The 23,445-nt window shown below is 64.0% G+C and overlaps 2 protein-coding genes across 2 annotated transcripts in view; one reads left to right on the forward strand and one right to left on the reverse strand.

Moving 5' to 3' along the window:
* Positions 1–10,668, reverse strand: part of LOC129084446 (maestro heat-like repeat family member 5) — a 35,244-nt gene extending 24,576 nt beyond the window's left edge. The window contains exons 1-6 of the mRNA XM_054590690.1: positions 10,589–10,668; positions 7,235–7,416; positions 5,932–6,077; positions 5,093–5,221; positions 2,596–2,755; positions 1,461–1,513 (exon numbers count right to left, since the gene is read on the reverse strand). Of these exons, the coding sequence (XP_054446665.1) occupies positions 1,461–1,513; positions 2,596–2,755; positions 5,093–5,221; positions 5,932–6,077; positions 7,235–7,416; positions 10,589–10,668 (750 nt within the window). The remainder of the gene's footprint in view (positions 1–1,460; positions 1,514–2,595; positions 2,756–5,092; positions 5,222–5,931; positions 6,078–7,234; positions 7,417–10,588) is intronic.
* Positions 10,669–17,585: 6,917 nt separating this feature from the next.
* Positions 17,586–21,658, forward strand: CUNH8orf90 (chromosome unknown C8orf90 homolog). The gene is made up of 2 exons (XM_054590691.1): positions 17,586–17,652; positions 21,177–21,658. Exons 1-2 carry the CDS (start codon positions 17,586–17,588, stop codon positions 21,656–21,658), a joined length of 549 nt encoding a protein of 182 aa, XP_054446666.1.
* The last annotated feature ends 1,787 nt before the right edge of the window (positions 21,659–23,445 follow it).

Genomic DNA, 23,445 nt, shown 5'->3' on the forward strand with positions numbered 1-23,445 from the left:
ACCAATCCCATGTATAATGCGCACAAAACCGTGGTTGCGCACCGTTCATGGCAAAATGCAGTGATGTGACGGAGGAAAGGAGAGAGAGACAAGTACGGACGGGAGGGAGAAACGGATCGGTTGCTGCCCATAGGCACCCCGACCGGGGATGGGCGCGCGACCCAGGCCTGTGCCCCGGCCCAGACTGAACCCGAAGCCTTTGGGTGCACGCGACGCCGCTCCCGCCGACGGCGCCACCCGGCCAGAGCCGCCTCTAGCTTTCATTCCTCGTCTTCTATTTACTTAGGGTTTCCTTTGCTTGCTTGCTTGCTTGCTTGCTTTTTTTTATGCAAGCTCCTTAAAGAGAAGGCTTAGGTAACAGATTGGATGCTTTTTTTCTTTTCTAATACAGGTGCTTTGAAACAGAAATTTCTTTCTAAGCACTGCTGTGGGGTGACCCTACCGATTTCCATGCGTTGCGGCCTCCTTATCATTCAGCTCGAACCTTTCCTACGTTCCCCGTGCGATTTCTCCTGTGACCCCTGGGTGCCTCACAAGTGTGCTGTGTGATTTCCAAATATTTGAAGTTTTTCCAGACCTATTTTTGCTATTGATCTTTAATTTATGTTCTGGGCCGAGAATGTACTCTGCTTGATTTCAGTCCTTGTTCATTTATTGAAACTTTACATATGGCCCAGCCATGAATCTATCTTGGCAAATGTGCTGTTTATCTTCGAAAGGAATGTCAATTAAATCAATTTGGTTAATTAGGTTGTTCAAGTCATCTGTAGCCTGAGTGATTTTCTGTCTTATTTGTCTATTAATTACTTGTATCGCTGCTGCTGCTGGTCTTATTTCCACTAGAATATAGTAAATGGGGACTATTGTGCCATTGCAACCACGTGATAATCAAAAGGAACACCCAACAAGCCCTTTACGTGGAGTTTTTCCTATAACCCTCACGACACACACCTGAGCTAGGTACTTCCCCCGCCCCCTCACTTGACAGAGAGGAAACTAAGGTACCGAGAGGCAACGTAGATCAGCCGGTGGCGACTGGTTGAACCTGGGCTTGTACCCGGTCCCTCCCCACAGGCACACGGGCCCTCACCGGGGTGCGCGGTTGGAGACGGGCCTGCACGCTCCGTGCGCCGCGGCGCCGGGGTCTTCAGCCCGCCCCCACCCGCTCCCCGGCCCTGCTCAGAGATCCATGCGCCCCGGCATCCCCCGGGGCCCTCAGCCATGGCCCCGCCCCCAGGAGGGGTGGGAGGGGCCTTGTATGTGCCGGGCACCTGCCCTGGGCCAGGCACTTAGGGGCCCGCGTTCAAAGCCTAAGTCCCGCAGGGACCAGCCCCACAGCTCTGGTCAATCAAGCCCCCTCCCCTCCCCAAGCCTGCTTGCTCATCTGTAAAGTGGGCTCTCTTCTCCCCATCTCTTGGGGTGCTGCCCGCCCCCGGCCCGCTGTCCCGGCTCCCCCGTACCGTGGTCAGCTGCGCCTCCCAGCTCGCCTTCTCCGCCTGGCTGAGCAGCCCCTCTGTGGGAGAGAGCGGTCGCTGGGGGCCGGCCTGCAGCCACAGCCACGGCTGGGTCTCAGGCTCCATTTCCTGTGCCCCTCGGACCCTGCACTGAGTCAGGGTCGCCCCTGTCTCAGCTCCGGGGGGAACAGAGCTCTGAGGACTGGGCTGCGATTGAGCTCGGGGCCCAGAGCCAGGCTGGAGCTGGCCCCGCGGGCTTTGCCCTGTGACCTCAGGAGGCCACGTGAGGCTCACCAGTGGCCCTTTGGGATGTGCTGGGGTCCCCTCAAGGGGAGAAAATAAGGCTTAGAGGGGGCATTGGGAGACGGGAACCCAGCCTCAGAGGGAGGGGCTGCTTCAGGGATGACCCTGGGGAGTCTCCGAGGTCACCCCAGGCACAGAGGGACCTCCGCCCAGCCCCCAGTCTCAGGGCAGGGCTGCAAAGCCGAGGCCGGCTGGTGCCTGCCTCCTCCCAGACCTTAATGTTTCAACTCCAGAGCATGGCCTTTGAGGCCACACTACGTCCAGCACGGCCACCAGCCCCTCGCCAACACTGCCAACACTTCCTCCCTACGGCCCTGAGGGATATACAGCATCCCCTCCTCAAACTCCGACTCATCCCCCCGGCACAGCTTGGACTTGGCTGCCTCCTCCAGGCAGCCTTCCCTGATGTCCACCAGGGGGCCCCAGTGCCTCCCCAGCTAAGCACCGCTTAGCTCACTCACGCCGGCAAACGGCGGAGGGAGTGCCCAGAGAGGGCCGGCGCTTGCCTCCCCGGGAGCTCCAGATGGCAGGGAGCCCGGCACGTGGCTCGGCCTCAGTCAACGTTTGCTTTCTTGCAAAGCTGAGCCCTCATCCAAGCAAGACCCCAATTTTGTGTGGGAACGGGGCAGCCCAGCTGGACAGGGTCGCCCTTTCACAGGGGTCCCGCAGGGGCCGGCCTGGGCAGGCGGGCTGGGGGGTGCTCGGCGGGCAGGACTGCACTCCGCCTCCTTGCCCGGCCCCCTCCCGATCTCTCTCCATGACCTGCCCTACCCCCACCCCCCTGGCCTGGGGGCAGAGGGCAGCTGGGGGTGCCTCAGGGACCAAGGGCAGGAGGTACCTTTAGAGGTCAAGGCACCCATCACGTAGAGGAGGCTGCGGTGGGGGAAGACGCCTGTCAGGACCTCGGTCTCCAGGTGCCGGGCCACCCCCTGCCACGAGTGCTTGCAGATGGCCACCAGCACGTTGCTGGCCGCATCCTGGTACGCCTCGTCCAGTTCCTGCGGGCGACGGGGAGCAGAGGCAAGAGTGGGCGCTCGTACTGAGGGCTCTGGCATCTCATACGTGTCTCCGGCCGCTGCGACTGGCGCGGAGGGGGTGACGTGGCTGAAGACGTGGCCAGGCGCCAGATGGCCTCCCTGCTGCACGCACCTGTGCGGCCCAGAGGCTCTGGAGGGGCCGAGGGGGTTTGCGAGCAGGGAGGCCAGGTCCGCCCGGCACAGCCGGGCCTCAGCCCCCAGGCCAGCATGGCGCCGGCAGGGAAGAAGCAGAGCTGTGACGTGGGAGCACAGGGGGCTGTGGGCTCCGCTCTTCACTCAACAGACCCCAAGTCCCATCGGGTCACCTGTGTGCTAGGGGGGCCCGGTCGACTCCTGACCCCACAGACAGCCCCGCGGGGGAAGGCCTTGGACGTGGGAGCGAGAAAACCCACAACCACAAATGCGATGAAGCCCAGAAACAAGTAGCTTGGAGAGGCCAAACAGAGAGATGGAAACTTCTAGCAAAACCCTCTTTAATATCCTCTGAGAGATAAGATATTGCCTTGGTGAATGTATGAACAGCGTGCTACAAGAGAGGAACATTTGGAGGACGAATTGAGATCTCTTGCCAGTTAAAGACGCAAAGGCACGGATGGGAAACTCAATTAGAAGGTCTGGGAGATAAGGACGGATCTTCAGAGGGCAGCGCAGAGGACAGAGAGATGGGAAAGCAGAGGAAGATAAGGATATTAGGAGCCTTCGAAAGCGCCCCGTCTGAGTGTTAGGCGTTCCTGGAGCCCGGAAGAGACGCAGGAGACGTTGTCCCCAGCGGGTTTCCACGACACAAGGACGCAGAGCCGCAAAGCGGGTGGCTAAAAACAGCCCCAGAACGAGGCGCGCCACTGTGGAACTGCCGAGCGTGCAGGACAAAGAGAAGGCTCCAGAAGCCCGCTTCAGAAAGGCAGGCCGTGGAGAAAGGGGTGCTGTTCCGAGGGCTCTGGAGCCGCACGGCTGCACGGCGTAGGGTGGGGTGGGGTGGGGGGGAGACGGTGGCATCACCATCCGCGATGCGCAGAGTCCCGGCAGGCGAGGAGCCCAGAGCGCTTTCCAGAAATGCGTGGCCTTCCCAAGCACCCTTTCTCGAGAAGCTCCCAGAGGACGCGCCTCCGTCGGGAGGGAGCCGACGGGGAGCAGGGGAGGCTCGGGGAAGAGGCCATGCGGTCCTGGCAGGGCTGGGCTCAGACGCTGAGACACGCTTGGCTGGCCTGCACCCGCCCCGCCCTCCCCCCTGAGGCCCGGCCAGCGCACGGCCCCCACAGAGGTGCAGGCGCGACCCCGCAGGCTTCGGCCGCACGGCCCACACCCGCCTTGGGCTGCCCCGGAGGGACTCCTGTCCGCACTCGGCAACGCTGCAGCCCGGCCGCGTCCAGACCCGGGTGGGCCCGCGTGCCCTGCGGCCTCGCCCAGCGGGGTCATGCCGCCCCTCCCCCAGCTCTTAATTATTTGATTATTAGTCTGTCAGTTATACATAGATGCCTTCCTTTTTTTATAAATTAAAAATAGTTGGAGAAGAAAGGAATCGGTAGGCGTGGACGCCCTGGTGTTTCTGACAGTTGCAATGGGGCGACGTGCCGCATCTTTGCGGGGAGCGTGGAATTTGTCACGCCCGCCGTTCACCAGCTGGGCAGTAACTACAGGCGCGTCTCTGGCGTGTGGCCGCTCCGTCCGTGTTGGGGGTTGCATCATGCCCATTCCTGCCTCGTGGGGTGCTAGGGCCTGGTCACCCGCCACCCCTCTCTGACCATGGCTGGTCATGTGTTTACTGGCTCACCCACTTGGGGCTGCCCTGGGCTAGCGGTCTGAGCGAAAGCCACAGGCCCCTGAGCCCCTGCAGCCACCGTCAGCTGGGACAGCTGGCCGTCCGGAGCAGCCCCTGAGCGCGGCCTGGGGGGTGGGCGGCCCAGGGCCGAGGGACAGCCCAGGGGATGGGCGAGACTCGCAGAGACTTCCAGACGCCGGGGTGTGGGAAGCGCCGGTGGGAGTGGTAAGGAAGGGGGTGGGGAGTGGGCCCAGAGCCGACTGCGGGGCAGGGGCCTGTGGGGACGGGGCGCTGAGCGGAAGCAGACACCCGCTCGTCCGCTCACAGGCCCCGAGGCCTCGGAAAGCAGCGAGCTCTCGGGGCCTCACCCGTGTCAGCTGTGAAATGGGCGTGTGAGGCTGTCCCTCAGAAGGCGCTGGTGGCGAGAAAACAGGAAGACGGACAGGCGTTGCTCGGCCAACCCCAGGCCGGGCCGTCCTAGCACCCTTGGGTCCCGGGGGTGGCTGCCTGCGCCCCGGGAGCCCGGGAGGGGGGCCCACCGTGGACTTGGTCATGTTCTCCAGGGCCAGCTTCGTGAAGGCCCTCTCCCAGGTCTCCTCCAGCGAGTCGCTGGCTCCGATGACAGTCTCCAGAACGTGGAACAGCCACAGCCTGTGCCAGCTGGAGGCCTGAGGGTGGCAGAGCAGGCAGAGGCTTAGGGCCGCGTTGGCGGTTGCCAGTGAGAGCGCGTGGGGGGCGGGGGGGAGTCCCTGGGGAAAGATCCCCAGTGGGTGCATTTGGCCATTTGTCATCGAACCACGTAGTGAACACCTATTGCAAATACATGCAGGCCGCGAAGTAGGCTCTGCAGAGAGAGATGAATAAAAACTTGTCTCTATCCTCAGGGAGCTGCTATGGGATTTGGAAAGCGTTCCATCTCTATAGACACTTGACTTAAGCAGTCATTTATTTACTCATTTGTTAAAACTCACACTAATCTTCTCCAGCAATCATCCACCCAAAGGGCCATCCAACCAATGACCCGTTCATCCGTCCGTCTGTCCATCCCTCCGCACACCCACCCACCCGCCACCCATCCCTCCGCCCATCTCTGCCATCTCTTAATGGCTCTGTGGCTTTAGGCCAATCACCTCCCTTCCCTAAGGTGATTTAAGGTGGTCCCCTTCCTCATCTGTGGGGATCATAATGTCTGTGTCACGAAATTGTTCTCGGGTCAGCCCACTTTCCTCCCTCCCCCCGCAGCCCACTGGCCACGAGGGGGCGGACTGGCCCCACGTTGAGCCGCCCCCCTGGGGAGAAGCCGAGCCTCGAGCCCGCCTCGGACCCAGCCCTCCCCTCCGCTCCCCGTGCCCCCGCACGCGGCCCGAGCCGCTCCCACCTCAGGGTTGCTCGCAAAGTAGTCGTGGATGGTTTCCAGCACCAGGTTCGGCGCCTCGTGGGCCATGTTCTTGATCTTCTTGACAAGGTTCTTCAGGCGGAAGGCGTCTGAGCAGTTCAGGTCTCGGAGTATCTTGAAGCAGATGGCTGAAGTGGACGGCAGGAGGGCGTGAGGTGCAGGGGCGGGGGGCGGTGCCGGCAGGGCCGGGCGGGCCGGGCGGGCCGGGCGTGGGGAGGAGCGATCTGAAAGGGGCACCGGCACGCGGGGCACGTTCCTGGGCCTCCCGGCTGTCCAGTCAGCCGTCCGGAGTTCAAGAGGCAAGCGGCGGGAGTGCACGCGCACTTCCATCCATTCTCTGAGCCAGCATCTTTCGACCCAGCCGCTTCCCCGCTCATCTGTCACCCTCCTGCCCGCTGCCCCGTGGGCCGCCCCCCGTACACTCCTGCCTGTTCGTCCATCGGGCCATCCGCCCTCCCCTTGCCTGTCCATCCCTGTACTCGTCCACCGATTCGACTGTTAATACATATGTCCACCCTTCCACTCATCCGTCCATCCATCCGTTGATTTGTCCATCCATCCATCCATCCATCCATCCATCCATCCATCCATCCCACAATTCATCTGTCCGTCTGTCCACCCATTCATCCACCCACCCACCCACCCACCCATCTCGCCATGTACCCACCCACCCATCACCCACCCCCCTGTCTCTCCATCTATTCGCCCCCTCCCAGCCGTGCGGCACTCAGTGCTGTCCACTCCGGGTGGCCAGAGGGCTGTGTGGGGGCTCCGAGGGGGGGCCGGGCCCGGCTGCGAACAGAAGGAGCCTGTAGCCCTGGGGTCCTGCCCAGCCTCAGTGGACCTCTCTTCTGTGGGGCGGTCGCACTGCCCCCGGGATCACAGAGGGCAGGGGCAGTGAGTCCTGAAGACGTCCAAGAAGGAGGGCCAGTCAAGACTGGCTTCTCAAGGGAGGTGGCAATTTAACTTCACTGAGCAGGAGGGGGCAGTCACCCTCCGAAGGAGGGCAAAGCGCCGCGGGCAGCGGGCCAGGCCTGCACCCAGGATCTGAGGCGTGGGGAGTGTGGGAGGAAAGCGGAGGTGGGGTGGGAGAGAGGGCATTTTGGGGGCTCAGGAGGCATGAGGAGGCCAAGGAGGGTGTGCACCCTCTGCTGAAAGCAGCGCTGTGCCCACACACCTGACACCCCCAGGTCCTGGAGGGCAGCCCCCTGGCCCTCGTCCCCAGCCCTTCCTCAGGGGAGCGCCGCGACGGGGTGAGCTGGGACCGGGGCCCCGCGGCGCCCACCTGCGTTGTAGGCTTCCTCCAAGAACACCTTGTGCTCCTGCGGCACCAGGGCCGCCTGGCTGCTCTGTGACTTGCAGAGGAGGATGGTGGTGGGGTGGGCCGCCCTGTCCCTGCGGGCAGAACTCCGAGGAGCCCTCCTGCAAGACAGGTCCCTCGAGGATCCCGAGAGGTGGGAGGAGATTCTGAAATGGAAGAGGGGCCTGGGTGCCCGCGCCTGGGAGCCCCACGTGCGTTCAGGCCGCCGGCGCAGGGGGCGCTGAGAGCGCCTCGCAGGGGCCCACCCTTCCGTCCAGGGGCCTGACGGCCCTGGAGGGGGTGCGGGTCCTGCCGCCTCAGAGATGCTGTTGGGTCGGCAGTACCGCCTATGGGCCTGGGGCGGGGCGGGGCGGGGCGCGGCCCTGACTTCCCAGCAAGTGTTGGCGGCCACACGTGGTCGGTGGGACGGCAGGGTGCAGGGTCGGGCGTCCCGGCTCCAGCTCCCGCCCTGACTGGGGGAAGACCCGGTGTTCTGGGGACCCCTCGCCCCGGCCACCAGCCAGCCCTGCCGGGGCCAGGAGGGAGGCCAGAGAGCGCCGGGAGCAGGTGGGGCAGCGGCCGTGATTAGGAAGCGTGCGTCCCCGTATTTTACCCCTCCAGTTGCACCTCCCCGTATGAATGTGTCAGGTCACGTCCCTCAAAACTTTCCTGTGGTTCCCCATAAAAAAAGAAAGCTACTAGAATTAAAAAGTGAGTTTATCAGATTTGCACTTATAAAGTTAGTATGTAAAAATCAGTCATGTTTCTATAAGCTCATGATAAGTGATTGGGAATTGAAATTCAAAAGGCACCATCTATAGCAGCACTAATGATGAGATATATAGGTATAAATGTAACAAATAATTGCAAGATCTGTATGCTGTAAAGTAAAAAGTAATGATGAAAGAAATCAAGAAGACTTTAATAAGAAGAGACATACCATGTTCATGAATTGAAAGGCTCAATATTGTTAAGATGTCACTTTTCTCTAAATTTATCTAAATGTTTATTATAATTCTGATTAAAATCCCAGGAGGATTTTGTGTGTGTGTGTGTGTGTGTGTGTGTGTGTGTGTGTGTGTAGGGGGGGTAATCAAGTTGTTTTCAAAATTTACATGGAAAGGTAACACAACTGATTTCAAGATTTGTTACAAAGCTATATAGTAGATGAGACAATATGGTATGATGGAAGCACAGAAATATAAATAAATGGGCTAGAACACAGAGTCCGGAAGAAGACCCACACATAAAAAGCCAACTGATTTTTGATAAAAGTGCAAAAGCAATGCAACCAGGAAAGGACAAAGGGGCTCGCAATTATTGGTCTACACATGCAAAACCTCCCAGTTTTGCCTCAAACGATGTACAAACATTAGCTCAAAATAAACCATAGTCCTAAAAGTAAAATCTAACATTCTGAAACTTCTAGAAGGACATACAAGAGGGAGTCTCCATGATCTTGGGTTAGACCAAGATTTCTCAGACGGACACCAAAATACTTTCCAAAAAAGAAAAAAAAAATCCTCAAATTGGGTTTTGTGTGAACGAAGAACATCTGCTTTTGGAGCGACGTCTGTAAGGAAAAAGAAAAGAAACACTGTGGGCTTGGAGGAAATATTTGCGGATGACGTGTCCGATGAAGGCCTACATCCAGAACACACAAGGAACACAAAGCAAAGCAAACCCACCACGAGCCTGTCAAAATTGGGCAAAAGACTGGAAAGACGTCCCCCCCCAAGGGAAATGACGCAACCTCGCGGTGGGATAGTGCGACCCGCACCAAGAGCAGCTTCCATCAGGGAGCGGAAAGCAGCCAGTGTGGGCGCAGAGTCGCCGGGCGCCGCGTCCTGCGCGTGGGAGGCGGTGCGGTGCAGGCCGAGGCGCCGGAGGCGGTGCACTGGCCACCACACTCGGCTCTCCGCAGGGCGGCGGCAGCGTGTGTGGCACAGCACCTGGCACACACAGATGTTTAGAGGGGTTTTGCTTGCAATAGCCCCAGAGGAGAAGCACGCACAGTCCTTAAAGTGGCGGGTGCGTCAACCGCGTTCAGTCGGTGGATACCGCTCGGCGCGAACGGGAACCGAGGCGGCCGCGATATTCCTCAGCGCAGGTGCTAGGGGGCAGAAACGACCCCCGAAGCCACGCCGGGGCGGGCGCGGTCCTGCCGGCCTCCGTCATCCAGCGGGTGCTTGGTAAAGGCCCGCTGTGTGCCCGGCACGGCCCCGAGCGCAAAACGCACAGAAACCCCTGCCCTCGCGAGCCCCCCCATTCTCGGACGAACAGGCAGGGAACTACGCATCATGTCAGTGGGGGACAGGGACATGGGGCAAAATCAAGCAGGGGGCGGGATGGACAAGCTGGGGGGTGTCAGACTTTAAGTGGCCTGGTTCAGGGAGCCTTGGCCGAGGACGCGTGCAGGGTGTGGCTGGCTGACCGAAGAAATGACTGAGTAACGAATGGCTGAAGGCATCCGGGAACGGGGCCGCTCCCTTCTTGCCACCTCACCTCAGCCGCACTGTGGCCTCCACGGTGCCCAGCGAGGGTGCCTCACGCCAACCCCGTGAGCTGCCGGGACACAGGGACCCAGTGACCTGTCCCAGAGCCCACGGCATCCGCAGCAGGGTGTGGGGTCAGCGCTGGGCCCTGACCAGAGGCCCGCGTCCTGGAGACCGGAGCTTCCACGGGCGCCTCCCACCTCCGCGCCCAGCAGAGGCCTCTGCCCCGTCCGCCCCGTCCGCCCCGGCCGCCGGCGCCACGGCCACCTGCTGCCTCGCCCCAAATCGGCATCCCAGCCCCGCGGAGACCCCGGTGGAATGTGCTCTTAGCACAAAGAAACATCCGGAGCACGAAGAGCTGCGGACAGGGCGGCGAGGAGGAGGAGATGGGCCCGACCGCCCGTCGGAGGCCAGGGCTGCCATCAGAACGCCGGAGGTCGCAGTGCACGGCCGCTCCCGGGACGGCACGCGCGGAGGGGCTCGCGGGCCCAGGGCTGCCCAGGGACACCGGGGCCCGAAGGCCCTAGAGGAGCCCTCTCTGAGGATGAAGCCGAAGCTCAGGGAAGCAGGAGGAGTCTGCCCGCCTGTCCCCCACCACGGCAGGTGTGTGGGCTGGACCGGCACGCGGCCGGCCACGCCTTTGGTCCTCACAAGCCGTCAACAGCCACGTGGCTGACTTCCCAGCTGAGGGCTGCAGCAGGGCACCCTCCCCGGGCCCTGGGGGCCTGTCCTTGCACCCAACAGGGAGGATCCCCAGGAGAGGGAGAGGCCAGGGACCCTGTGGGAAGCAGGGCATCGGGGCCCCCCCCGGGCTCCCGCAGGTCCTGGCGGGGCGCTGGCTGACCTGGGGCTCTGGGACACAGCCGATGACGTATTAGCAGCCGTGGCGCGGCTGCCCGACTTCTCCGAATGCCGCCCGTCCATGTTGGGGTGCGGAAAACCCACAGGCTGTGTCCTCATGCCCAGCAGGGCAGCCCTCTCTCTGGGCACCCCCTGCCCAGCCCTGCCAGCCCTGACCTCACCCCTGAGGTCACAATGGTTCCGGTGTCCAGGGCAGCTTTCCAGGGACAGTGCTGTGAACTGGACGCAGAGTTCCGGGTGGGGCACGGGCGCGAGCGCGCATGCCCGCGTTCCCAGTGCGGCCGTGGGCCCGGCCTTCCATCTGGGGCTCGCAGCGGGGCCCCTGAGACCCACGGGGCCAGGCCCCACAGACGCCTGGGCGGCAGCCTGGAGAGGACCCAGCCGGGCCGTGCCGGGACTGCAGGGCCAAGAGACCGCGGGACAGTGAAGGTGGGCGGTGGGCAGCACGTTCGGGGGCCATTGGCCACACAGCGGTAGAGAACTGGCTGCCGCACGCTCCATGCCAGGCAACGGCAACGGCAACGGCAGAGTTCGGGTCCTGTGCGGGCCGGAGGCAGGCCTGCAGAGCGGAGCTGGGTCCAGAAGGCAGACTGGGGACCCCCAGCATGGACCCTCGTCACCGTACACGGCTGTCGGAGGTCCTCGGGTGGGCCGAAGACAGGGATGCTGCCGGGACCCCGGGACTGTCGGTGACGGGACCTGCAGCGGGGCCAACGAGCCCCGGCCCCCAGCGCCTCCCTCTGCCCAGCCAGCCCCTGTCCTGGAGGGGCCTTGCCACCACGCCGCGCGGGCAGCCCCTGGACGCTGGAGACAGCCGTGTGCCCGGGACTGGGGCCATGGGGGGAGAGTCCCAGACACAACCGGCGGGCACTGCCTGCCCCCAGGTCACGGAGGTTTCGGGGCTGGCCCCGGGGTTCCACCCCTGGCTCCAGGACTGCTGGCCGGATGACCTGTCTGGGGCCCCGACCCCTCTGTAAATGGACTGGCAACGCCCACCTCCCCCAGTTGCTTGGGGATGTAGGTGCTTTCCCGTGAGCGGTGCGTGGTGCCAGACAGAGGCCCAGCCTGGCCCAGCTGCCCGGTGACCTGGGCAGCTGCCCACGTGTCAGCGCGGCACACCGCCCGACCCTCCTTCCAGGTGGCTGCCCTGGAGTCCCGCTCGGTGGCGGGGTCCTGAGGCTGGCGGGGCGAGGGGAGAGTCCGGAGGAGGGCATGGTTTTGGAGGCCCCACCAGGCCCTGTCCTGAGCACGTTACCCCGAGCCTTCCGCCCCGACCCAAGCCCAGCAGGTGGGGGCCGTGAGTTTCCCCTGAGGCAGGGGGGGGCGTCCTTCCCGGACGTCGTGCTGGGATGGAGGGGTCAGCATGTAACCCGGCTCTGCTGGACCCCCCGCCTTCCTTGTCCTCCCACACCTTGGAGGGCACTGGGCGACTGGTCCCTGGGTCCTGCCCCGGAGGAGGGTCCCCGGGAGGCCTGGCCGCGCAGAGCTGCCAGAACGGGGGTTTGGGGTGTACCTCTTCTCTGAGAAGGGCCCCAGGCCTCCGGTGTGTCCCTGTCAGGCATTCTGTCCGGTGGTCTCAGCCCGTGAATGGCTAGAGCCACCCCAGCAGACGTCACGGCTGGTCCTTAGGTCTTCAGCAATTTTGAGGGCTGGTTGTTAAACACAGCCGAAGAGGCTGACCATTAAATGGACTATTAAAACCAGGCACTGAGTATCCCACAGTTGTGACTCCTTGATTATTGGACTGTGTCCCCACTACCCAGGCCCCGAGGTTATTGATGCAGACGTAGGGGACATAGGCACGTGGACACGTGAGCTACTGTCCCCCCGCCCGATTCTGCGTGCGGCGCTGGCGCACTGCAGTGGGACCTCAGCAGCGGTGGCAGCATTTACACCGCGGGAATGGGCCAGGCCGCCCGGCCGGCCCGGGGTGTCTGAGAGCTGCTTGGGGAGTGTCCGCCGCGCTCCCTGGGCAGGTGGGCCAAGCAGCCCTCTCCCTTGGGAAGAGTGAGGGCCAAGAGTGAGGCCTCGGAGTGGGGAGTGGGTCCCCTTCTTAGGACTCCAGGCAGAAGGGCGGAGGGGGGAGGGATGTGGAGAGAGGCTGAGCCCTGGGAGCTCTGCTCCGTGGGTTCCTGGAACGTCCTAGACTGTTCACACCTGGATGATGGTGAGGCAGGGTTTCTGTGAACTGTTTCCATGGGAGAACTTTCTGGCAAGTCCCGGCTGGCAAACAGAGCGCCTTTAGAGGTGGCGCGCCCATCTCTGCAGGGTCCGGGAGGGGCCGGGTGTCAAGGGGTCTATGCAGCACGCCGGGTGGGTGGGAGCGAATGGGCCCCCTGTGGACAGGCCCCAGCACCGGCACACGGGGAGGGACACCTCCTGAGATGTGGGGTCGCACCCTTGTGCACGTCCCCCTACGTCTTGCCACGTTTGAAAACGGCGAGGTGTCGGGGCCGAAGGGTCCCCACTGGGGCCTGCCGGGTGTCTGCCTCCCCAAGGAGCCTCTCAGGAATCAGGGAGCATCGTCGGGGCTGGGGCCCCAGCCTGCTGGCCTCTTCTCACAGCAGCCTCGGAGCCCGCCGTGCACGCCTCCCTGCGCCGGGCACTGGGATGAAGCTCAGAAAGGGTGGGGAACTAGCTGGAGGTCACACAGCACTCGGTGGTGGGGCCAGGTTCATACCGAGGCCCCCCAACCCCAGTCCAGGGGGAGGGTGAGACCCACGGCACCCCTCGCATCTGCCTCCACCCCCAGGGTACCAGCTCCTCCCCGGCGTCAGAGCCCCACTGGGGCCTGGGGGCCCACTCGCCGCGCCTCCCCGCGCCGCCGGCAGGTGGCGCCATGGGCCTAGGCAGGACTCCCAGCAGGGGCGCTCTGGGGAGGGGGGCTGCGGTGTTCCTTTAGCGACACGCTCTCCCCACCCCGCAGCCCTCCTGGACCCAGAACGACAGGTCAGAGTGTGTGTGGGAGGGGACCCCGACCTCCCACCGCTCAGGGCTGGGCCTGGGGCTGTGGACACGCCACCCCGGGAGGCTGCGGTTCTGGGAGAGCCCCAGGTGCTCCCGCCCCCGGGTTCCCAGCCGCGGACGGGGCCTCACCACAGGCTGCTGCCGCCGCCCCAGGAGAAGGGGTCTGACCCCGCGCCCCGCAGCCCTGCCCGGACCCCCGTCTGCCCGCGCCCCCCAGCGCCTCCCTCCGAGACCTGGCAGCGGGCTCAAGCCCTTCCTGGCTCAGGGACTCACTCCCCTCGCCGGGCCCCCTGTGGGGTGGCAGTGAGAGCGCCCCCCGATGGGCCCCTGGGGTCGGCCCCACCCTGCCAGCCCACCCAGGCCCGCGCTGCTGTGCCCATGAACCCTGGCGCCCCTGGCACTGCCCGGGGGCCTTGGCTCATGGCCCTGGCGGGGCCCGTGCCCCTCCCCCAGCTCCCAGCCCTGGGACTCCCCCTGAGTTCCCTCCCTGCTGGGCTCCCGCGCGTAATATGGGCCCACGGAGTGCCTGCTGGGTGGGAGAAGCCGGCCACGTCCTTTGTAGGCGCTGCCCAAGACTGGGGGGCCTGGGACCCATGGGACGGGGGCCTAGAGTCAGCAGAAGCCTCCTAGCCCTGAGCAGGTGCCCTGCCGGGAACACCCTGTCTTCCAGGGCTCCCTCCTCCCTCACCCCCCCTTCCTAATCTTTCACAGAAAGAAGAGGGGAAAAGGCAAAAGAAAGAGGTTTTTCTCCTCCACTTTCTGAAAATGAGATTTTAAAAATAACTGCAAGCCGGTGGCAGGAGGGATTATCTGGGAAGAGTGGGCAATGCAGAGCAGAGCTGTCTGGCGGCCTCTGGCCCGTCCTCCTCCTCTTCCTCCTCGCTGCGCCTCCCTGCTCGCTCTGCTGGACCCTGTCTGCCCCTGAGGGCGGCAGGAAAGGGGGGCCGTGCAGTGGCGGGGGGTGCTGAGAGTGGAGGTGACCGTGCTGCTGAAGGGGAAGGTACGGTGGCCGTGCCCGCGCCCCTGATTAATGCCTTCGCCCCTTCTCCCAGCTCACCGCTCGCCCGCCGAGTCTCGCGGCCTCCGGGGCGTCTGTCTCCTGGTCCCGGATCCTGTGCCTTTTCTACTGCAGGGCCTTTGCCCACGCGTCCCCTTAGACCCCCTGGCCCACACGGGACGGGCAGCTCTCGCCCTCGGCTGCAGCATCGTTCTCCCAAGAGGCTGCCCCTGGCCCGGGCGGCTCTGCGGGCCCCGTCCGCCCCGCCACCGCCACAGCGCTCACACTTGCCTGGTCACAGGGGGCGCTTCTTTCTTTCTTTCTTTTTTTTTGAGGCTTTATTATTTTTTATTGTTGTTCTCTGACAGTTGTCCCGCTGTTTCGCCCTTTGCCCTCCTCCGCCCAGCCCGCCCCCCACCCCCCCATCAGTCCCCACGCCGTGGGTGGTCCGTGTCTCTGGGTCATTCACACGTGCTCCTCGACGGAGCCTTCCCCTTCTTTCCACCATTGTCCCCTCCCCCTCCCCTCTGGTCGCTGTCAGTCCGTTCCCTGTTCCCTTGCCTGTGGTTCCCATTGGGCTCATTAGTTTATTTTATTCATTAGGTTCCTCTTACACGGGAGATCACACGGTCTTTGTCTTTCACCGCCCGCTTATCTCGCTCAGCATAAAGCCCTCCAGCCCACCTTTGCTGTCGGAAAAGGTGGGAGCTCCTTCCCTCTCTCTGCTGCGTAGTAGTCCATGGTGTAAATGTACCCCAGTTTTTTGATCCTCTCATTCGCGGACGGGCACTCGGGCTGCTTCCGGCACTTGGGCTGTTGTAAATAACGCTGCTACGAACAAAGGGGCGCATCGGTTCTTTCGAATCGGTGATTCGGGATTCTTGGCAGCTGATGTTTCCCTTATTGAGCGATTAACTTGCCTTTGCCTTACAGCTAGACTGCAAGCTCCCTGCGCTGGGGACCGGGGAGCAGACGATCCCGGTCCCCCACCCACGCTCATGGGCGCTTACTCTTTCCAGAGTTCAGTGCCGGCCCTGCTGTTCTCTGTCCTGGGGCTCTCTGGCCACTGGCCAAAGGTGCCAGAGAAACAGCTCTCCTGGGAGTCGCCCTCAAGCCATGGCAGACGGTGGGTGGCTGAGTCGTGGGCTCTTCCTCCCTCAACAGGAACGCCCTGTGGGGTCGAACCCCAGTGGCTCCCAGAGATGACCACTTGCCTGATGACACCTTGATCGGCCTCCTTCTGTCCCCCGGGGATGCCCCCCAGGACCCCTCGTCCTCACAGCAAGGCCTTAGGGTCTGCATAAGGCCCCCGGAGATGGTATCTCTGTTCCAATCCCTGGAGCCTGTCATTGTGCGCTTATGCAGCAAAAAAGGCCTTTGAGGCTCTGGTTAAGGCAGGATCTTCAGATGGGGAGACTGTTCCGGGTTATCGGGGTGTCCCTACCGCCCACCACAGGTGTCCTCGTGAGAGGGAGCTTTGTACCAGCAGAAGAGGAGGAGGCCATGCGACCCCAGAGGCAGAGACGGGCGAGGTGGCTGCAGGCCGAGGACTGCCAGCGGCCACCATACACTGGGAGGGGCAGGGACAGGTCCCCTCCAAGAGCCCCTGGAGGGGGTGCGGCCCTGCCGACACCCCGATTTCAGCCCAGTGACGCTGTTTTCAACCACCCAGCATGTGGTGGCCCTTGGCAGCAGCCTTGGGAAAGTAATACAGTGGACTTTGCAAAGCCCAAACTAAGATATACGGGGCCTGTCTTAACTATTGCGGCAAACTGGAAGATTTCCCTCCAAACGCCGGGCACCTGGCTGCCCAGGTGTGGACTACACTTCCCAGCCTCCCTTGCAGCTAAGCGACCATGTGACTAGATTCTCACACCCCATTTGAGATGGGATGTGCGCCATTTCCCCTGGCGTTTTAACCCTCCTCCCAGACGGGAATGCAAAGTGGCGTGACTCCGTTCAACCCAGCAAACAAACAGTTACCTCTCTGAGCCTCCGTTTCCCCATCTGTAGAAAAGGGCTGAAAACAGTTTACCTGAGATTAAATGAGAAAAGCAATGACCTTGGAGAAGGGATGATATCATGTAACAAAACAGGCATTTGACCCGGTCACAAAGGAACGCCCGCACCCCAGGACTGGCTTCCTGGCCACGGGGGACAGCAGCCTGGTGGCTGAAGGGCGGCCAGTCTTACAGGGGCTGCGCGGCCTGGGCGGGGGCCTCCTCCGCCCCCCTCTGAAAGCCCTTGAAGGGTGCGGCAGGTTTGCTCACGTAAACAATGGAGGTGGCAGAGGGGGTGACGAATGTCCCTTTGCACTGCTGGGGCAGGCGTGGGGGGCCCGCAGCCCCCTCCCCTGCACCCTGCACCCTGGCTAGAAGCAAGGCTCTCCCCGGCAGGATGTCGGGGTTCTCTGAGGGGGAGCGGAGCCCGCTCACCCCCGGGGGTCTGTCCCAGGCCGGGGTTCAGACCTGCCTCGGCTGGGCTCCCAGAGGCGGGGAGACAGAGCGGCTCCCTCACCCTGGCCTCCCGCCTGCCCGCCTGCCCACTCACAGCGCCTTCCTCGGCCCCCGCAGGGTCCTGGAGGCCGGCCCTGTCTGACCCCCATCCTGGGGACTGCGGAGATGCCAAGAGGGGCCCTGAGCAGCCCTGAACCCTGGAATGCCCTTGGGATGGGCGGCTTCGGTCCGGAGGGGCGGCCCTCCTCTGCCAGGTCGCGGCCTCTGTGCTACAGGATGGCGGCCGCGGACACCGGGGTGACCTGGGGAAGGGGGATGGTCCTGGGAGTCCACGGGCTGGGTGGGCTGGTGGGGGTGGGGGAGGTCTCTGAGTGGCAGGTGAGCTGCAGGGGTGTGGGGGGCCCCCCGCTGTGCCCGCTCACCTCCCTCCACCTCTCCCCCCACCCCCCGCCCAGGTCCAGGTGGGGCCCCTTTAAACACAATGTTCTTTCCTCCCCGAGGAGGCCCCGCCCCGTCTCCTGGGCAGCCAGGTAAACAAGCCTGACCCCCAGGCTGTCGACATGGCCTCCCCCTGTTCCGGGGATCCCGGCAAGGCAAGCCTGCCGCCTCCGCCCGTACCTCCTCCCGGTGAGGCCCTGGGCAGGCGGAGGGACGGAGGCGAGGAGGGTGCCGGGCACCTGGGGCTCTGCAACGGGGCAGCCAGCCCAGCCCCTCCTCCCAGGGGACGGAGGGCTCTGCCAGGGTCGCGCAGTGGGACAGGCCTGGGGCGGGGCAGGGACCCGCCCTGTGACTGACAGCCCGTTCTTCCTGCCCTAGTCAGGACCCGCTGCCCTGCAGCCCTCGCACCCTGAGCCTGGAGATGGGGCAGGCGCCTCCTCTTTCCTCGGGGCTCCTTCGGGATCATTCTCGGGCCCTGCTCTCCTACCACGTCCCTAACCACCCCCTGCTCTCAGAAGTGCACTCCGCTGCCCCTGCTGGGGCGTGGTCCCACCCCCACCCGGGGTTATTTCTCCCACGCCCCCGCCTCTTGGAATCTCGGATTCTGGTCCCTGGCCTTCTCCGTCTGTGCTGTTGAAACACTGGTGGTTTCTTCTATCAACGGGCCCCTCGGTCCCGCATCCCCCAGCCGCCCGTGCCCGGGCCGGGCCCTGGCCGTGTGGGTACTCGAATGGCAGCCCAGCCTTGACCCCAGTCTCGGAGCGGTGCCTCGGCTCGGGTGCTCTGAGCAGGACCCCCACACTCGTTGGCGGGGCGGGCGGGCGGACCACAATTTCTAGCAAATTCCTACCGCCTCCCCCTCCCTCTCCCTCGCCCCCTCTGCAGGATCATCCACCCTCGCACACACCCTCCCTCCTGGCCCTCTCTCCTCTCTCTTTTTGTCTATCAGCCTGGCAGCCCCCCAGCTTCCGCCCACTCCTCTCCTGGGCCCACGCCTCCGCCAGCAGAGCCCGAGGAGCTCGGCCGCACAATGCCTGTGGGGCCTTCTTCCTGCGTCACCCGCTCCCAGGCCCCCCCGCCCCCTCACACTCAGCTGGGGGCCTGTCCCCTTCACGGAGAACTGAGGCCTCGGGACGAAGACCCCTGTGGGTTTTGGGTGCGTGTGCAGGCGCTGCCCGCCCCGCCAGCTCCCGCGGCACCAAGGCCGCCTTCCCGCGGGCCCCACTCCGTGCCTCCCCGTCACAGCCGTCCGCCGAGCCCCACGCCCCCATCAGGCTGCCTGGCCTCTCCCCGAGGTCTCCCATCAACACAGAAGCGCGGTGCAGCTTATCCTTTCTCTTGACTCCACTTCCCTGTTAGCAACTCAATTTACCCGCTCCCCATTTATAGCAAAAGCCCTCCAAAAGGTTATTTATACTCGCTGCCTCCCAATTGTTCCCTTCCATTCGCTCCCAAACCCACTTGAACCAGAGCTTCCTTTTGGGCACTTCACTAAAGCAGCTAAACCTGAGGCCGGTTCTCAGGCCTGACCCACGCGGCCCGCTGGCGGCTCACGGCGGGCCCCTCCTCCGGCGGCCCTGCGGCCCCTTCTAAGACACCTCGCTGGTGCCCCGTCCTGTCCCTGGCCTGGCGAGGGGAGAGAGCCTCTCCTCTCCTCCCATCCTCGGCCATCTCAGCTGCGTGCCTGTAAACAGCACCGTCCAGGCGCCTGTCCTAGCCTGGCGCCCCGCCCAGCGGCCGACTCACAGCCGGCACCCTCTGCGCCCCTCCCCCGGCCGGTGTAAAGGCACCCACCTTCCCCAGGTGGACCCTCGGCTCCCGCCCCTCTGAGCAATCCCCACATCAGTAAGTGGGGCCTCTTTTCTTCCGGTTGCTGAGGCCCAAAGCCTCGGTGTCTTCCTCCTTCCTTCCCTCCTGCCCGCACCCTCTTGACCGCAAGCCCTGTCGTTTCTATCTCCGAGGGATGCGCAGGACCCGAGCACCTCTGGCCACCTCCCCGGCCTCGTCAACAGCCCCTCTGCCCCGGGTCACTGCCCGGCGCCCTCACGGTCTCCCTCCTGCTGCTCCCTGCCCCCCCCCCCCCCGCCTGCCCCACAGCAACCGCCCTTGCCTGGCTACCTGCCAGTCGGGGGCGTCACCCCAGCGCCCTGGAGCGCCCCCCTCGCCTCCCCTGAGGGCCCAGCCACAGCTACCCTCTTCTCCACAGTCCCTCCCGGGGCCGCCTGCCCATCTGTTGGTGCTGAACATGAGGCCAGGCCGGTGGCTCGAACACGAGGCTGCAGGGAGGAGGCCTCTGGTGGACAGAGAGGCGATGGACACACGGCGGCTGCTGTGGGTGGAGGCCCGGCCCTTTAGCCCGTCCTGGCGGGAGGTGCCTTAGAGCTGTTCAGGCTGCTGGCGCCACATCCCGGGGGTGGGGGTGGGGGTGGGGGCGCCCCTTCGGAGCTGTCCGCGGTGCTGGGAGCCACAGTTCTCCAGCTGGCTCGCCTTGGCGATTATCTGGGGGCTGAGCTAAGGGAAACACTTTCCGGTGATAAGGCAGGCTCACCACTGCCTTCTCTTTTGTGAGGGCGGCAGAACATGCCTGATTGCTCCCGTTTTCTAGAAGGAGAAACGGAAGTGCAGGGAAGTTAAGTGACCGGTCCAGGCTCTCCCAGGTGGGAGGCAGGACCTCCAAGCCAGGTCTACCCGCCCTTTGCCCTGGAGTGCACAAGGACCCGCATGTGTGGGTCACAGCTCTGACGCCCGGCCCGGTGCCCGTGAGTGTCCGCAGGAAGGGGAGAAGAATCAGCACCCAGAGGCTCTGGAGCCAGGAGGCTGTGGCCGGAGGGACAGGGATCACCCAGCCAGGCCTCTGAGCCAGGGGCAGGGTGTGGGCGTGGAGCAGCAGCCCGCGCAGCGGTCAGGGGCCGTGGACGGGCTTCGAGGGCGCAGGGGCCCCAAACCAGGGGCAAAGTGCTGTGTTCACGTGCACGTGATTCCTTGTGCGTGGTCTCGGGATGTCTCCAGTTGCTCCAGGAATCCACGTATGACTCGCTGTAAGGCCCCGGGACAGAGACCTAGGCTCTCACATTTCTCCTCAGACCTGCCCCGCGGTTGTGGGGGCCTCCAGAGACAGAGCCAGCTCGCCTTCCAACCTGACCCCCGTCCCCCGTGGAGCGGCTCCTCCCCCCGGGTCCTGGGGCCGGCAGTGCCAGGCCGGGAACTGGACTCTGGCCCTGGGCTCCTCCCCACTTTGATCTACAAGGCCTGGCATTTGGCCCCTCGACCTCCCCCCGAGCGGAGTGCTTCCTGTCCTTACTTCGTCCTTAGCAAGATGTGACTCGACCTCTGGGCTGGGCCCCCACGGCCTAGTCTTTGCTCAGCCCCAAACCAACTTTCCACGGAGAGAGGCTACGTCACCCCCTTCCCCACCCACCATGGCCTTCGGGATGAGCCCAGCGCCCTGAGCTTGTTTGGGAGGCCCTGCGTGGCCAGCCTGGACCAACTATCCAGGTTTCCTCCCCATATGGAGCTTTCCACCCAAATAATATTTAGCGGCAGATATTCCTTCACGCCATTCTGGGCCTTTCTGCCCTTCCCAGCCTCTGGGTGCCCTCCCCTCTGCCGTGCCAGGTTCAGCCATGCGGCACCCCCCCCCCCTTATTTCCTCCTCCCCCTGTTATCCTGCCTGTTGCACGGTCGTCCTCCTCACTCACGACCCGGCCCCCCAGGTCCCGTCACGCCCCAGGAGATCCGCTTCCCCGACATCTACGGCGGGGACACGCAGCTCTGGGAGGCGCACTTCCGCGGCATCGGGCGCGCCTACCGCGCTCTGGGCAAGGAGGACGACTTCGCCATCCGCGTGCTCACGGAGGACTTCACGCTGCCCTTTCCGTTTGCCTGGCCGCCGGGACCCGATCCTGCCCACGGGCCGCTCTTCTATGACCCGCGCGACCGCGCCGGCTTTGACTTCCTGCTGCGGGGCCCGGGCGCCCCGCCCCCTGCGCTGCTGCGGCCCCTGCACAGCACCGCGCAGGCGGCCCTGCGCAAGCGGCGCCTGGAGCGCCTGGCCCTGAGCTACGCGCAGGCGGGCGCCGGCCAGCGGCCTGGCCTCCTGTTCCTGGCACCGGGGCCCGCCGCCAGCAGCACCTTCAAGGGGCCAACGGGGTCTGAGCCTGCCACCCCGAGGGGGGGCACCCCCAGACTTGGCTAGCCCCCTTGCTTCCCCGAGAAAGCTAGTAAAGAGTGCTCTGCCCTCCCGCCCCGCTGAGGCTCTTTGCTGGACACCCTGGGGCTGGCACCTGGGCCCCGCAGGGCCCTGATCCCTGCTCTGCCGCCAGGACAGCCCTGGTTGGCGGTGGGGCAGGAGAGCCACACGGATCTCGAAGGGACAGTGAGTGAAGGAGCAAAGACAAAAGGGCAGGCGGGACAGGGTGGCCAGCGGTTGCCAGAGGGAAGAGGCCCTGGGAGGGGGAGGGGGTGGTGGGACTGCCCCCAGGGCCACCCTCTGGGGCCTTAGCCACAGCCCCGGGTGGGTGTGGGCAGCTCTGTCCCCCAGGTCAGGACCCCGAAGTCCTGGCTCCTCTGGGGGGCGGCTGGGATCCGGTTGCTGGTGTGTCTGACTCGGAGTTCACGCCCAGCGGTTTTCCCGTTTTCCAGGACAGACGCACTGGGATGTGGGTGGTGGGGCAGGGGAGGCAGAGGGAGGGGCAACGGGTGGTGTCAGAGCAGAGGAGGGGGCCCGGGAGCCGCGAGGACAGGCTGGCGGGAGTGGGGGAGGGGCTGCGAGAGCAGAGGGACCCGAGGCAGGAACGACACACGCAGTGTGCCTGCCGCCCCCCCGCCCCCCGCCCCGTACTGCTGCTCCCCACCCACGCACAGGCTCTGGGGAGAAGTGGGTGCTTCCTGCCTCCACTTTGGGGCTGAGAGTGTCCCCTGAGTGAGGAACAGCGCCAGGGGCTGGCCTCCGTCTTGGGGGCCTCTCCCTCTCCAGGTGACGAGCTGCGGGCCGGTGGGCAGCAGACCCCACGGCCCCCGCCTCCGGCCTGGGCGCCGGAGGCCCAGGCTGCCCCCCGCTGGGGGCTGGGTTGCAGGTGTGCCGGCGGTGGGCCGGCTGGCCGGCTGGGAGGGTGCGTCCTCCCATGAGTGCTGATAGAATCAGAGCTTTACTTTCTCTCCCTGGCTTTTAATTCGAGGTTTATTTATAGCTTCCTAGTCGTGGGTAGAAATGCTTTTTCCAAATCCTTGCTTGGAGAACCGGCAACAGGAAATGCTCGCCTCGGGATGGGGGGCGGGGGAGGAGGCCCGGGGCTCTGGAAGAGGCGTGTCGGGCCCGCCCCTCCTCCGCACGTGGCCCCAGAAGACCCTTCGCCCCCACTGCAGCCCCCTTCCTGGCTATAGACTTGTCTCTTCACTGTCCATCAGAGGCACACAGCTGCCGTGTCATATTCATGCAATGGGGCGGCCGCAATAATGACATCAGGTATTCATACCCCATACTGTATATTAATTCTTTGTGTTTCCCCCGCCCCGGAAGCAATCCCTGTCCCTCGATTCAAGTGCAGGAGGTTTACTTGGGAGATGACACTTGGGAATAGAAGGAGGGGTGTGTGGAAGGGAGACAGAGGAGGCAAAGAAGCCAGTAACAAGGGTGACATAGAGCTAGTGTCCCCTATGGCCAGCCGCAGGTCCCACGGCGACCTGGGAGACAGCGTGGGCCGTGCCTCAGACCTGTCCCACCCCGGAGACAAGGAAGCCTCCCAGGGACATTGACTCTGGCAGGTCTGCTTGCCCTTTGGGGGACTGAGCTCACACCTCCCTCGAGAACAGGAATGGAGAGGAACCATTTGGAAACTTTCACAGCAAGGTGACAGAGCCATTTCATGACTGCACAGTGTAATAAAAATTTGGGGTTTATCTTCAGTATGTTTTCTAAGTAGAAATTTTTCTAGACACGTGCCTGGGATGTAACCTGGCTGAGCAGAGGGCCCGGGCCCCCCG

Source organism: Pteronotus mesoamericanus, unplaced genomic scaffold (genome assembly GCF_021234165.1).
Source record: "Pteronotus mesoamericanus isolate MK-2021 breed Mesoamerican mustached bat unplaced genomic scaffold, CSHL_Meso_final scaffold_174, whole genome shotgun sequence".
In the NCBI taxonomy this organism is placed as follows: domain Eukaryota; kingdom Metazoa; phylum Chordata; class Mammalia; order Chiroptera; family Mormoopidae; genus Pteronotus; species Pteronotus mesoamericanus.

Coding starts and splice junctions, on each gene's coding strand:
- CUNH8orf90 (XM_054590691.1), top strand. CDS start 17,586: ATGGCCTCCCCCTGTTCCGGGGATCCCGGCAAGGCAAGCCTGCCGCCT. Junction 17,653..21,176: donor TCCGCCCGTACCTCCTCCCG/GTGAGGCCCTGG, acceptor CCGGCCCCCCAG/GTCCCGTCACGCCCCAGGAG.